Here is a 15,767-nt window from a genome sequence, read left to right on the forward strand (position 1 = left end):
TATATTTGTTTATTTATTTATTTAGATTAGAAAATATTCTTAATATCCCTAAACATCGGATAAAACTTTATTTATACGACCTTTTTCGTACTGTCTTGTTTTGGATTTACATAAATTTGATGATATCAATTTTTCATAATGCTGTGGCAAATTTAGGCGTAAGATAAAAGCGCGTTTGTCTTATCGTTATCAATAGTAATTTCTAATAGCGCCCTAGTCTTCAGAATTGCTTCAAAATCACTTTAAACCACGTCATGTCATTAATTCAACAATATTTCAATAATCATACTTTTGGCTTATTCATGTTCTTTTTCTTTCCGTTACTACCGTCTGCATATTTATACTTCTACGAACCGCTGGATTATGGCAGTTATATTTGTTTTGCCAATCTCTACACGTATTTATATTTTTATTGTATATATCGGTCAGTTCTGTGTTTTATTTATTTATTTATTAAAATTTTTTTTTATTGGCCAAATAAAGGTTGGAGTTAATCATTCTTAGTTAAATTATCCTTTATTTATTATTTATTTTATTTATTTATTTATTATTATATGCATTATTTTACCACCACTGCTTAGTTTGTGAAATGCCTACTTATTTGGGACACCTTGTATATACCTTCAAAAGCTTAATTATTCTGACCGAAATTAGGATGCAATAATAAATAAAGTGTATTTAAATGTAAAGCGGACAACAAACGTATTTTCTTAATTTAATAAATCAATCTGACTTTGCTGCTCTTACGGCGCAAAACTGAAAAAAATGAATTAAGTATTTCTTTTTATATTCGTTTTCGTACAGGGAGTATCGCCACTAATTTTAATTAAGATCCAATAATAAATAATAATATATTTAATAATAATAATAATAATAGTATTTAATAATAAAATTGAAAAAAAAAGTTGTTTGGGGTAATTAGAGGGTACGGAACTAAACTAAAACATATTTAGTACTTTTGTTGTTGAAAATAGATAGTGAAATAAATATATGCATACAAATAACTGAATATTACTAGACAATTATATATAGCTGGTTTTGCATATTCCTGTACGAAACGCATCATTTGGGAAAGAACTATTCTCGTTGAGGGAACTAAAGTTCATTGTTAAGAACTTGTAGGTCCGTCAAGAGTTTCTAGTTCGACATGCGTTTAAGGAAAATAATGCTTAAACCGTTATGTAAAGCGCTCTATAATACAGCTCTAACAGATAACTATAAATATATACATAAAACATTGAGTACTGTGCAACCTACCAGCCACACGCAATTAAGTGAGGAGGAAAGAGGGAAATTTCATCTACAAAAAAGAGAAGATAGATAGCTTAGAAACGTACAGACCACAGGTGTTTTACGTACGAAGTGTGTAATCTTGGAAGGTGAACTGAAAATATATGAAGCTACATAAAAGTAGATTTGATAGTTCCATTGATTAATCCACCTCTCCCCTAGAGAAAGTCGCCCTGTCATTACAAGTATAAAACGTTGTGAAAAGTTTTTCTTAATATCGTGTACGAAAAAACTAATTTTTCAAAGAAATTTCCACAAGTTACTGTAATACTTTTTACAAATATTGTGGATTCAGTAAGATCGATTTATCACCAACCACTGTAGGAGGAATCCAATAGATTTGTAAATAGTATATTTTTAAAATATTTATGATAAAACAAAATGTGTGTTTTTATGAACTGTTTTGTAGCCTGCATTTTTAACATTCTCTATTGCATCAAAATAAAGTGCTTATTTAGCCTCAGCTCAATATTTTTCTCAGCCCATTCGTGAATACATTTTTCAATGCACCTTCCATACGAGAACCAATAGAACCAAAGTGAGTATGTTGTTTGTCAATGTACAAGGGTTACGACAGCGTAGGCACCGAGCCTTACGTCTAGGGGAAGGTTTTAGTAAATCGTCCAAACTAAAAGTACGGGCTGTGGCCGGTGAGTAGCCGCTGCTGGCGTGTGGACTGGTCAGGCTGAGGATGGACGGCTTGCGAATACCGAGACGTCCGAAGATCGAGCGCGACGCCGACCCTGGCCCGGGACTGGGTGTGACTGTCACTGCTGATGCGCTGGACGCAGCCGCTAACTGTTCTCTCACCGACGTACTGCGCAGCGAGTGAACTGCAAGGGACAGCCTGTTATGAACTCAATGCGACTCCGAATCGATATTTACTTCTGTTTCTATTGTCGTCTTCGGCAAGCAGCTTCTCGATTTTCTCTGGGAAGTGACGTTTCGCACACCACACTAGTCCGATGACCCCCATGACAACGAACACCGTCATGAGACCGAGCCAAAACGGTTCGTGGAGCATGCGTTCGCTTAGAGGTTTGTACGGTATGTGAAGCATCCTTTTCTCGCAACGGGATCCTCAAGAAAAGTGCGACTACATTGTCACGCATTTTATTCTTAAAAATACTTACACTAACACCTAGTTTGATATTTGAAACAGCTATTTAAGTATTTAAAATATACAAGGTGGCACAATAGTCTGACAAAGTACTATGTCTTTCTTATTTATCACTATTTTGAAAAAAAAAAAAATAATTATTCAATAGAAACAAAAAACAAATAAAACTCCCTTTTTGGTTAGTTCATCAGCCTAAATCTAAAATAAAATTTATGATAAATGTAGTGTCTCCGATAAAGCATGAAATATGAAGTAGAATAAGAAACATATTTCTAGATCTTTATTAAATATTTTCAAAAACAATCACTTTGTCAAATATTTTTTGTGGGAATAGAAATATTGAAAAATATATAGGACGATCTATACTTGTATTGGATTTTCATCAAATATCTAATACAATTGAACATTTGTGGATTGTATTATAAAATAAGGTGATAAATAGGTTAAATGCGATGGCTGCTCGCATTTGTAAAAGAAAATTGCTTCTCTTGTTAGTTCTATATTACTGTGTTATATTAAGCAATTTAGTATACTGTAAGGTTATAGATTTCTTTATCAATAGAATTGTCTATTCTTGATAGTAAAATAAAATTTTTCAATTTTTAGCGTGTCAATTTCTAATAAACTGGAACTACTTTCCTAGTAATTTCTCGTTACAGCGGGAGCGCCACTGTGTTTTGGCTGTTCAAGTTTGACATGTTCGACATTCCAAATTTCAATATCTAGTTAATATTTATTGGTAGGGTTGTGGAATTGACCGGTCAAATTTTTTTGTGTCAATTGATCAGTCAGTTGACTGGTCAATTGACGGAAATAATTTTGAACATACCATGAAATTTATATTTATTTATTAATATTGTGCGTTACGTCGCCGTCGCGTCGTTCTGAGGGTTATAGGTAAATTGGACGTCTCAAACACGTAGTAATTTATTATGAAATGCATATTATTATTAAATAATGTAACACTATAATTACAAGATGTTATTTAAAACATTTTTTTGACTACTCAATTAAGGAGACCACGGTCAATTGACGAGTCCAAACACTATTTGTTGGTAATAAATTATTTTTTTTAAATCAACTGCACTACACCTTTTTGACTTACCTTCCCACCAGGCGTGGCACTGGCATTGAAATCCACCTCCTTTTTCGATACAGGTACCGCGACTCTCGCACGGGTTCCCTTCACAGGGTTTTCGCTTCTGTTCGCACGTAGGGCCGATATAGCCTGCCTTGCAGTGGCACTTATAGCTAGAGTTCGTCAGTTGGCAAGTTCCGAATACGCAGGGTTCCAGTTCGCATTGCGTCAAAGCACAAAAAAGACCTAAAATATTGTAATTCTTTTCCATCATTTTTTTAGAAGCTTTCTTTAAGTAAGAATGCAAGCCAAACCCAACTTATTGAAGTTATTGAATATTAGATGCGTTTGTTTATAGTATTTTCACAATTAGAAAAAACTTGGAAAACGTTAATAATGGGCATTAGGTGCAGTTAGCTGTGTAGCTGTCTCAACGCTTGTATACTTTGTTTCGCAGATTTTCAAATATATAATGTATTATACAAAATAATGTAGGAAAACATGAGAATGTATCTACATTCTAGTACTGTTCTTAAATAAAAGAAACAAATGTTTTAATAAATTTTTACCCGTGAAATGCCCGACGCACTGGCAAATTTTCCTGGATTTTCTATTTACACATCTTCCACCATATTGACATGGATTGGGCATACAAGACTCCACTCTATTGTAGTCAGCATTAATGATCTTTTTCTTGTACGCCTCATCCTGAAATCATAATTCGTTTTGCCGACAGGTAAATACCCCAATCATATGAAAAAATATTTCAATCTATTATGGAACATCGTATTTTTTTTATGTACATCTACAGTACCTCTAAATGGTCTATATATATATATATATATATATATATATATATATATATATATATATATATATATATATATTCTTAATGTGATTCTTCTAAATATTTATTAACGTACGGAGGGGTATGGTTGGACTCCAAGTTGACCTTCTAGGAACACATAAGATCAAGGAACACTTGGGGCCTGGGGCTAAGGATCATGCAGTGGATCTACGGTACTATGGCAAGGCTAGTTCTTGATAAACTGCAGAGATTGGCTTGCCCCTGCATAACGGGCGCCATGAGGACCGCACCCACGAGGTCCAGGACGGCTGTCAGGCTAGCGAGCTGCGGGCTCTGAAGAGAGGGATCCTTCAATCGGGGCCCGTACGACATTTTAAAGGGACGTCATGATCCCTGAGATGACCTTGTTTGACAAGAGTGGAGAGAGGGCAGAGTTGGCTCCTGGGGTGGACTTGTCTGGTACACGGACGGGTCCAGAATGTGAGATTTGGCCGGAGCTGCAGCGTACTGCGAGACAACGGGATCGAGCTTGTCGGACCCTCCGGGTCAGTACTGACCGTGTTTTAGGCGGAAATTTTCGCTATATTGATGGCGGCTAGAGAGGTGCTTCGGCTCAACCACGTAAGCAGGAGAGTATTCTTCTGCTCTGATAGTAGGGCTGCACTTATGGCGCTGAAGGCAGTGCGCGCGCGTTCCTTGTTGATAAAGGAGTGCAAAGGAAAGTCACGTAAGTCTGGGTCACGGGTCACACCGGGATCCGGGGCAATGAGGCAGCGGACGCCTTAGCCTGGGAGGGCGCCTCGCACAGGCATATGGGACCAGCTCTCGAAGCCTGGGTGAGAGAACGGGCAGCGGTGGGCTGGAGGGTTGCTCCGGGAATGAAGCAGGCGAGGCTTATGATGGATGGGTCCGCCCTCGCTCGGACCAGGGAGCTGTTTAGACTGACCAGAAGGGAGTGTAGAGCACTAACAAGGGCCTACACAGGACATTGCACTCTCAGGAGGCATCCTTGCTTGCTAGGCATTGGAGACGACCCGGAGTGCAGGTGGTGCATGGAAGGAGAGGAGTCTCCGTATCATCTGCTCATCGAGTGCCCTGCCTTGACATGGGCAAGATTGGGAGTCTTCGGAACGGCCCTGATCGATCCGGACTCAGTGCACGGTATTGGGCTAAAGGAGTTGCTGACCTTCTATAGGAGGGGCGGCATTCTGGACGCCCTCTAGCGCGGTCTGGGGCACAACGGGCTCATCTGATGGCCTAAGTGCTTGGACGCCCTAAGGGGCGCCCCCTTTTAATACCAATTGATCGGATTTTTCAAATAAAACCAAAATTCGACAGAGCTAGGAGTCGATTATAAAATGGGTCTTATTTTTTTACTAGGTAAATTGTAAATTGTGGATACTTCGTAAGTAATACATTATCGATATCAATATTAATTTGGAAAGATTGATTCTTTTGTTTCTGTTTAAGCTATTACCACGTGTTAGAAATGGTTAAAAGGTTCATAGTTCAAAATAATGTTACGTCTTTATAAATTTTTAAAATTATTATACTTTTATTTTTAGAGCATTTTAGAAGTTGCATTATTAATTGCTTAATCAAACAAAAAAACGTTCAAGTTATAATTAAAGTTATTGTGCTAAATTACCCTCCTAATACACCAAACAATATTGCAAAAATTTCATTAGAATCGGATAAATATTTGTTTAGATATTAATAAAAAAAATGTATATCGGGAAAACTCTGCATTTTCAGTCCAGTGATTACAATTTTTTGAAAAATATTTTTAAAAAAGGAATTTGCCTTCTAAAATACGAATACTTTTTATAAAAGTCAAAAATTACAAAATGCAATTTAAGCATAGCTCCACGAAGTAGAATTCTTAACGCACTTACAAATAAAACATTTTACCTGAAAAACTTTCAAGGAGCCGTTTAAGGGGTTCCCGAGGACGCCGCTTTTCTGCCTCAGCTGGAGGGTGTTTAGGAACGATTTAAGGTAAATCGCCGGCGGGGAAATCAGCGACATCTCGTCTTCCGTGTCGTAACACAATTTCCACAGTGTTCCGTTTGTATCCGAATAACTGTCGTACACTTCGATAACTCCATTTCTATCCTTGCAATCCGCTTCGCTCAACTTTACTCGATGCAGTTCCAGCGAAATCGTGTAGCCCAAGGGGGCAACGAGTCGTTGCAGGAAATTAATGTTGGGTGGCGGGTAACCGGGATAATTTAGGTGCAGTAAAACACCTGGCGATAAATATTAGTGTGGCGTTGTACAAACTTCACTGGTATTAATTGCATAGTATCGTTTTCCAATTTGTGGCATGGGAAATTATTAATTAATGGAGAAATGCGTATTGCAGGATTTAATGCTGCTTTGGTTTAAAGTCTGGTGCGGAGTCACAAAACGGAGGATTTCAATACATAAAATCAAAGCTTTGTTAAGATATTCCACAGGGTACCGTGCTAGGGCCTGTATGATTTGTATGTATGTATATAAATGAATTAGAAAATTTAGACGTGGAGTATGAGGACAGCACAGTAGCTGCTTATGGTGATTCTTCTTACAATTAAAGATGTTTTATATGAGCTTTTTCTATAATTTGGAAAAATCGTCTCAAGCATTCAGAAATTGACGGTTTAGTCATTAAGGAAGCTAATACATTGAATACGTGGATGAGATAATCATGTCCTATATTGCATAAATTTTATATGTAACGCGAATTTCTTTCCTACTAAGTATTATCTTCAGATCCTAAGTTTAGAGAGACCAAAATTTTACTTTACTGCATTACTTTGTAGGAGAGATATTTCTAGCGTTAGTACATTGTTTATCTTGATATCAAATACACAGAAAATCACAAGACCAAATATCGAGATGTGATTAAATTTTTTTTGTTTTAATTTTGGATTTTTTATTAAGATTAAATTGTCAAACATATATTGTAATATTATAACTTATGCTTTGAAATTAAAATATTATAACAATCAACATGTATATGATAATCATATATAAATTGGGCAATATTTCAGATAGGTTATACTCATAGTGGTGTATAAAATTTTTCATTATGTGCTCCTAATCTTTAGCTTCAACAGTGAAAACGATATTAGCAAAATATGAGTACATCAACGGTAGATGTTGTAGAATGATTGGAATTGACAAGACAACAGCATTTAAATTATTGCGGGAAAGAAAGGCAGCAGGTCAATCCAATGTCAGGAATCTCCCAATACATTTCCAGGAAGACCAGCAAAAATCTCTTATGATTGAGCCATGTGACTCGAAGACGACTCTTTTAATTTTAAACCGCTCTGGACAAAATTTTTGTGGAGCTTGAGTAATAAATAGAATGCTTTTAACACTGTATGATATAAATGTGGCCTGGTAAAAGTAAAACCGCAATGACCCCTTATTTGAGAGTTATTTGTTAAGAGAATAATTATTTCCCATTCGAAAACAGAACATTTTTTATCTCGACAAGACGTGGATTAATGAAGGTTAAGTTGTACCTAAAATATCTAATGCTCGTCAAATTCTGACAGATTGGTCGACTGGTAGTAAAGTACCAAACGGAAATGGAAGAAGACTAATAGTTGAACAAGGTTTAAGCGAACCTGAAGTCGTTTTTTTTTTTTAAATTGTTATTTACTTCGACAGAATATCTTTACTACATGGAATGAAACCTATAACGTTGGAATTTCCCATTACTTGATATAATTCATAACAAAGTCTCTATGTGTGTGTCAAAATATAGCCGAACCCTCTGTACATATATGCCCCTATAGTTTTTATTGCCCAAAAGTTTTAAATTGATATAAAACTAATACAATTTAGCAGCAAAAATTTGAATTTTGATTTTAAACTTAACATGCAAATTGGTCTCCATTAAAAAAAAAAATTAATCTCATTAGCAAAAATTATTTCTGTAGTGCGGCAAATGACAACAAAAAAAACAGTTTATTTTTTGTATTTCTTATTAATTTTGACCAAAATTAACCTAAACTCGATTGAAACTTGAGATATAATTGTTGGGTAAATATTTCATATAATTCAAAAGATAAGATTTAGGTTTAAAAGATTCAGACTTCAAATTTAATGAAAGAAATTTTCGATTTTTGAATTTTGTTGTCGCAAAATAAAATTATATTTTATACTGAATATGATGAAGCTTACCTGCGGAAGAGTTCCTTAAGGGAATAATCTTTTCTTCGGTTGCGTTGTTGCTGATTGTTTTGTAGAATGCTTGGAAGCCCCTCCCTTTTGGAAAAGCTCCAGTCCGTAGGCGTATTTTTAAAGTTTCTTCGACGGATATAAAACTACCTGGAATATGATAATGCAAAACTTAGAAATAGTGTTTAAGTTTTTAAGTGTTGCTGAAGACACCGCGAATTTTAGATTAACTTGGAACTGACTGTTTTTTTAATTTCAATAGTCAACGTTGAGGAAAATACTAAAAAATGAACGATAGTTCGGATAATCCAGACAAAACCGTAAAAAAATCACATTAAACTTGTTTTTCATTCAGTCATTAAAAACTATTCCATTTTAAAATACGTTCTTAATGTCGTATTATGTTGTTATTCGATTTAAGCACTCTTTTAGCATAGAATCTCGTCTCAGCAGTCGTAAAGTGGACGATAAAAAAAAACGAATAAAAATAAAATCCCATTTTATTACCATCGGTGAGCAAATCTTCCATTTCGAATGGTCGGAAAGCTTCAGATCGCTTGCTCAGCTGCAATTCGAAGATCGTTTCTTTATTTTCGTTGTTAGGCGTTTCACTTTCGGTATCCGAATCGAGGTCGATGTCCGAGAACTCGATCCAAACCCTTTTTCCGGGCGTCGAACGTATTACGAAGGTGCAATCGAGATGGGCGAGTAAAAAATCCGGGTAGTTGGGACTCGAGATCGTTCCTTCGAGTGTCGTTAACGTCTGGAAAGGGCAGGCGGATACATCTACCGCGTGCCAGCTAAGAGAAAAACTGGAACAAAAAGGCGGAAACCTGGAAATAATGTTGCTCCCGCCGCATCTCTTAAGTTTATTAACTGTGAAACCGTAACGGCTGTTGCGTGTTTCTTATGAGCGTTTTACTGCCCAAAAGTGCTCAAAATTAACTATATTAATTGAAAATATCCCCATTTCCGTCAGTTTTGAGCAGCATTTCACTTATCTCTAATAATATAGATAAAGTACAATATCTCCCTTATTTAGCCCAAATTTTGCGTAAAATCGAAAAATGGACATTTTAAAAATATATGAACTGCATTTTCTAGAACGAAATATTGAAAAAAAATTTTTGAGGACCTTGAAACATTAAATAGATCGCTTTGCGAAGTTGCGGTGCGGATCGTATCTTGTGTACGTTATTTAGCATAAAAATTCTGTAAAAAACCAGTGCCAGAGCCACCAAAATTATCCAACCCATCGAATATTGAAGTCTTTAGCACATGCTTTGATCTTTTGAATAGATTAAAAATACAAATGATTGAAAATGAAAAATTTTAACGTTTTTTTTTTTAACAAATCTATAGAGGGTTATTCACAGGAGTGTCCTATTAGACGTTTATGGAGAATGGCTTACAGTAAAAATCAGAACTGTTGGTTACTAATGTAAGCTACATTTGTAAAATATTTTTGGTCATGCGGTGTTACCAGATATACTGGTAACGTATATTCGTTTTTTAATGGAATATACTGTATATTATTACATTTTTAAATTCTACGAAACATTCTGGAACTTTTTTATGTAACATGTACCATACATTGAACATTTTCGGAGAGAAAAAATACTTCTTAAAAAATTTGGCAACAAATCGGTACAGCTAAAAACTTGAATTTTTGTTTACGGTTCATTATTAAATTGCTTTATCATATTATAGTATGAGAATTAACTTATCGCGTACAGGGAGTGCATAAGACAAGGCCCAATTGGCATAATTTAAAAATTACGTTATGTTACCCGTTAAAAAAAAACTGACATTTTGTCGCGTTTTCATAGTTAAAATTTGTATTTATTGGAGAAAGCAGATGGCACATAATTATGCAAACGCAGATATTTTGACTTTGTTTTAAATTTAAGTTGAGCGTGAAAGCATTGCTTCAGGAAGATGTAGGAGATTTTATGAACCATATCCGCATTTGCCACCAATTTATGACAACAAGAATTGAAGCTAATTTTCGAATCCTACGAAGAAGGGAACTTCCAAAACCTGTTACAAACTCAGAAGAAAATGAAACGAACGTTTTAGCATATTTTCACATGCGTCTATTCCGAGTACTAAAGATGATTTAGGCATATCTTATTCGTCCATTCAACGGATACTGAAGAAACGTAATATGCATAATTACAAAATAATTACACTACAATCTCTTTTCCCTGGTGATGAACTATTACGCGTAAATTTTTGTGAGATGATATTGGTTAGATCTAGAGGGAATTTTTAAAAGAAGAAATAATCACTTTTGGTCATCAGAAAAACCAAAATTTGTACGAGAAAGCCATTTCGACATATATTAAGTTTCAACTTGTTTTGTTTTATGATGCATAATAAAATAGATTTTTGAATTGTACAACGAGAATTGAGTACCAACTTGATGGAGCTCCGGCTCATTGCACAAATAGAGCAAGTCAAGAACTTACAATCCTGTACAACCAATGGATAAGGCGTCTAGGTTCAAGGAATTGGCCACCACGTTAGTCAGATATGATGCCCCTTTGGGGCACTATTAAAGAAAGAGTGGATAAAACTCCATTTGGAACAATAGAAGATTTGAAACGCCTTGTCACAGGCTTTTCAACAACTTGATCCACACGAAATTCAAAGGACCACAGTTTCTAATGTTATGAAGTCAATTCATGGATGTCTTAGAGCAAATGGAGGACATTTCAAGCAAAATATCTACTTGTATCTAATTAAAAACAATTTCAAACTGTTTGTTAGTCTTTAGCATTATTTTTGTGTATAACGGTTTCTATGAATATTAAATTTTTGTTGTCATATGTATTTCCTTCCAGTTTTATAGTTACAATTATTCATTTGAATGTGCTAGTAACGGAATATTAAGTTTATTTATGTCAAAGACAATTTTGTTTACAAAAAAAGTTACTATAGTTAATTGCAATATTTTGGTTTTTGCGTTTAACTCGAGAACAAGTGAAAAATAGATATACCATAGTTTGGTAGGTTTAGATGTCAAATTAAAGGCTCAGTGGGTGTTCATTTAAAATTTCCACTTAACATGGACTTTTATATTTAGACAATTGGGGCTTATCTTATGAGTTAAGTTAAGTCTGATACTATATTATGATAAAGCAACTTAATAGGGAAAAGTTAAAAAAGTCAGGTGTCTAGCTGGACAGGTCGCGAAAAAAAATATTATTTTATATGAGGTTGTTTGTTGCCAAATTTCTTAAAAAGTATTTTTCATCTCCGAAAATGTTCAAGATAGGTAGGGTACATGTTACCCAAAAAACTTCCAGAATGTTTCGCAGAATTCAAAAATGTAACAATTAACAGGATATTCCATTTAAAAAACGAAACTTGATATCTGGCAACACCGCATAGGTAGCTCATATTACGTAAGTAATAATAGTGGTTATTTCGTCTGATAGGACACTCACCGTGAATAACCCTGTATAATTTTATATTTTTAAAAAGTTTACATAATTCCCAATCCCAGAAAAATACATACCGCATTCCTTTCAAAAAAATAAAGTTATTAGGGGGAAATATATTTAGAACTAATAGTTAATTAGTTATTAACCTTTAAATGGATTTATGATATAGGATATACCTATATCCTATAAGGTCATGTTAGTTAGAAATAGTGTTTTTGGGAGCCATTAAAAATAGTTTTACAACGTTAACACGAAAATTAAAGACACCAAGTAGATTTGCAAGATGATGAACTTAAAAAATCATATCCATATTTTTTTCTAAAAAACTCGAGCACAATATCAAGTATGCTATATTTTTTGGAGGTAATTTTAAGTTATATTTGTATTTGTATATTTGTATATATATATATATATATATATATATATATATATATATATATATATATATATATATATATATATATATGATCAAAAATATACAGGCTATACCTTATAAAAATAGAGTATTATATTTAAACCCTTAACACTAACCTACATTATTTTTCGTCAATCACTTTTGACCCAGCCTGTGCAATAATTAGAATTCGTATAATCTAACAAATTGCAGAGGAAATTCAAAAAATTCCAGACGAATTCTTAGGAATTACAAGTATCAAAAGTTACATTCCCACTGCAACGCAACACAATTTAAGGATGTGCAAGACATTAGAAAGACATTCCCAAGGCACAGATTTCAAATTCCCGCGACAAAGATCCAGAATTACTCTTTGATCACGTATTCACTGCCCTCAAATTTACATATAAAGAAAATGCACATTTTCCACAAAAACTTACCCGTTTCCCGTTACGGAATAATCCGAATGGAATCTAACTTCAGCTTCGTTCGTCGCCGAGACAAAATCGAACCGTCTCATTTGCCTTTCATGGCTGCCGCAATATTTTACGGCATCGTTCGGCTCTTTAAACTTCGAGGAAGACTTTAATTCGACGTAGTCGTATAGGCACTCAAGTTGCGATTCGATGTCTATTTTATCAAACCTGCGATTAAGGAAACCAACGTTTGGTGTAAATTAGGACCATGGCCCTAATACCAACCTTATAACGAGTCTCGTTCGTTCCGGTCCGACGATTCTAACTAAAAAATCCAAATTATTAAAATAGTTCTCTGGATGATTTGGGGTCGTGAGCGTTCCCTCTGAGCTATTGACAGTCTTATTGAAGTTGACTTCGACGTCAGACAGCATGTGCTTCCTTTTGCAGATGTAACCGCCAACCTGAGTGCACCTACAGAAATCAACATGTTGAAACTAAAAGAACTTCGAACTTGTATCATCTTTATTTTCATGAATCATACGAATAGCAAACAAATATAGCATCAAAGCAGTTGTCAAGTCAGAGCGACTTTAAAAAGTACTTTGACCAAAAGCAGAAATGAAACATCGAATCAAGAGATCGAGTGCATTTTCTCTGTGGATGGTGTGAGTCGTATATTAGATGTACGACTCCAAGAACGCAAAAAAAATACGACGAAAGGTGAACTATTTAGATCTGAGATAGCACAGCATGTTTGGAGGAAGCAACAAAATATGGTCAGGGTCCAATGGTTTACATTGTCCAAAAGGAGCCTCATTGGACAAGGCGCAAATTTAAAGAAGCCGTTTTCATGGCAAATGTTAACAACATTTTTAGCAATTCATGGTTGATTTGGTCGTCTAGTCCTAGCGATATCTCTCCGAAACCTTGTGTACCTTTGTAAAATAAAAACAATGATAGTTCAAAGTTCTTTAAGTTATAAAACTGAAACATTGTCTACTACATTCAAAGAAATAACAAATTTGCCTAATAAAGTATGCAATTGAAATCCTATATATCCTGTGAACTGAGGTGAATTTTACTTGATGAAAATCCATTTAACACAATTAAAATAGATATATATATATATATATATATATATATATATATATATATATATATATATATATATATATATATATATATATATATATATATATATACATGATGACACTATACTCCGGGATATCATCCGTTCGCTCGTTGAACTCCGACTGGAATCCTGCATCCGACTGGAATCCTGCAAATCCTGCATCCGACTGGAATCCTGCAGACGTTTCGCCAAAATCTCACTTGGCATCTTCAATGCTCGCGCTCCGAAAACACTTCGAACACTGGTGTGGGGCCAGTGTTCGAAGTGTTTTCGGAGCGCGAGCATTGAAGATGCCAAGTGAGATTTTGGCGAAACGTCTGCAGGATTCCAGTCGGATGCAGGATTCCAGTCGGAGTTCAACGAGCGAACGGATGATATCCCGGAGTATAGTGTCATCACATTTTTCCATCCGTGAATCAATACGTGAGAATATATATATATATATATATATATATATATATATATATATATATATATATATATATATATATATATATATATATATATATATATATATATATATATATATATATATATATATATATATATATATATATATATATATATATTCTCACGTATTGATTCACGGATGGAAAAATGTGATGACACTATATTCCGGGATATCATCCGTTCGCTCGTTGAACTCCGACTGGAATCCTGCATCCGACTGGAATCCTGCAAATCTTGCATCCGACTGGAATCCTGCAGACGTTTCGCCAAAATCTCACTTGGCATCTTCAATGCTCGCGCTCCGAAAACACTTCGAACACTGGGCCCCAGTGTTCGAAGTGTTTTCGGAGCGCGAGCATTGAAGATGCCAAGTGAGATTTTGGCGAAACGTCTGCAGGATTCCAGTCGGATGCAAGATTTGCAGGATTCCAGTCGGATGCAGGATTCCAGTCGGAGTTCAACGAGCGAACGGATGATATCCCGGAATATAGTGTCATCATATATATATATATATATATATATATATATATATATATATATATATATATATATATATATATATATATATATATATATATATATATATATATATATATATATATATATATATATATATATATATATATATATATATATATATATATATATATATATATATATATATATATATATATATATATATATATATATATATATATATATATATATATATATATATATATATATATATATATATATATATATATATGGAAAAATGTGATGACACTATATTCCGGGATATCACCCGTTCGGTTGTTGAACTCCGACCGGAATCCTGCAGACGTTTCGCCAAAAACTTGGCATCTTCAATGCTCGCGCTCGAGTTCGAAGTGTTTTCGGAGCGTGAGCATTGAAGATGCCAAGTGAGATTTTGGCGAAACGTCTGCAGGATTCCAGTCGGAGTTCAACAAGCGAACGAATGATATCCCGGAATATAGTGTCATCATATATATATATATATATATATATATATATATATATATATATATATATATATATATATATATATATATATATATATATATATATATATATATATATATATATATATATATATATATATATATATATATATATATATATATATATATATATTATCAGGTAGTAATAGATCCTTAATTATGGGTGTAGGGTTAAAAATTTAAATATAACAACGGAGACGCGTTTAAATCCAATTGGGATTAAGTAGTAGATTCCAATATCTCATTTTAATCTCCATAGCTTCCAACAAATTTAGTCTTTTACTTTTTCTTTTATTGTCTGAAATATGAAAGTCATTGTGTGTATTTCTGAATTTAAATGAATGGCACAGTTAGAACCCGAAATTTTATTTTTATTCTCTCTTTTATGTTCGTGAATGCGTTTCTTAAATATTCTACCTGGCTGTCCGATTAAAATTTTTCAATGGTCTT

General features: G+C 34.2%; 1 protein-coding gene across 4 annotated transcripts in view; it reads right to left on the bottom strand.

Annotated features, from left to right (window-relative positions):
* Positions 1-15,767, bottom strand: part of LOC132698003 (uncharacterized) — a 192,394-nt gene that overhangs the window by 16,073 nt on the left and 160,554 nt on the right. For 3 of the 4 annotated variants that reach the window (XM_060663819.1, XM_060663822.1, XM_060663823.1), the window contains 9 exons: positions 13,017-13,205; positions 12,756-12,959; positions 8,980-9,284; positions 8,476-8,622; positions 6,208-6,545; positions 4,058-4,196; positions 3,516-3,734; positions 2,176-2,370; positions 1,887-2,123 (listed from right to left, as the gene is read on the bottom strand). In XM_060663819.1, the coding sequence (XP_060519802.1) occupies positions 1,887-2,123; positions 2,176-2,370; positions 3,516-3,734; positions 4,058-4,196; positions 6,208-6,545; positions 8,476-8,622; positions 8,980-9,284; positions 12,756-12,959; positions 13,017-13,205 (1,973 nt within the window). The remainder of the gene's footprint in view (positions 1-1,886; positions 2,124-2,175; positions 2,371-3,515; positions 3,735-4,057; positions 4,197-6,207; positions 6,546-8,475; positions 8,623-8,979; positions 9,285-12,755; positions 12,960-13,016; positions 13,206-15,767) is intronic. The other variant, XM_060663821.1, reaches the window with a different exon arrangement.

This window comes from Cylas formicarius, unplaced genomic scaffold (genome assembly GCF_029955315.1).
Source record: "Cylas formicarius isolate icCylForm1 unplaced genomic scaffold, icCylForm1.1 PGA_scaffold_2__14_contigs__length_35257938, whole genome shotgun sequence".
In the NCBI taxonomy this organism is placed as follows: Eukaryota; Metazoa; Arthropoda; class Insecta; order Coleoptera; family Brentidae; genus Cylas; species Cylas formicarius.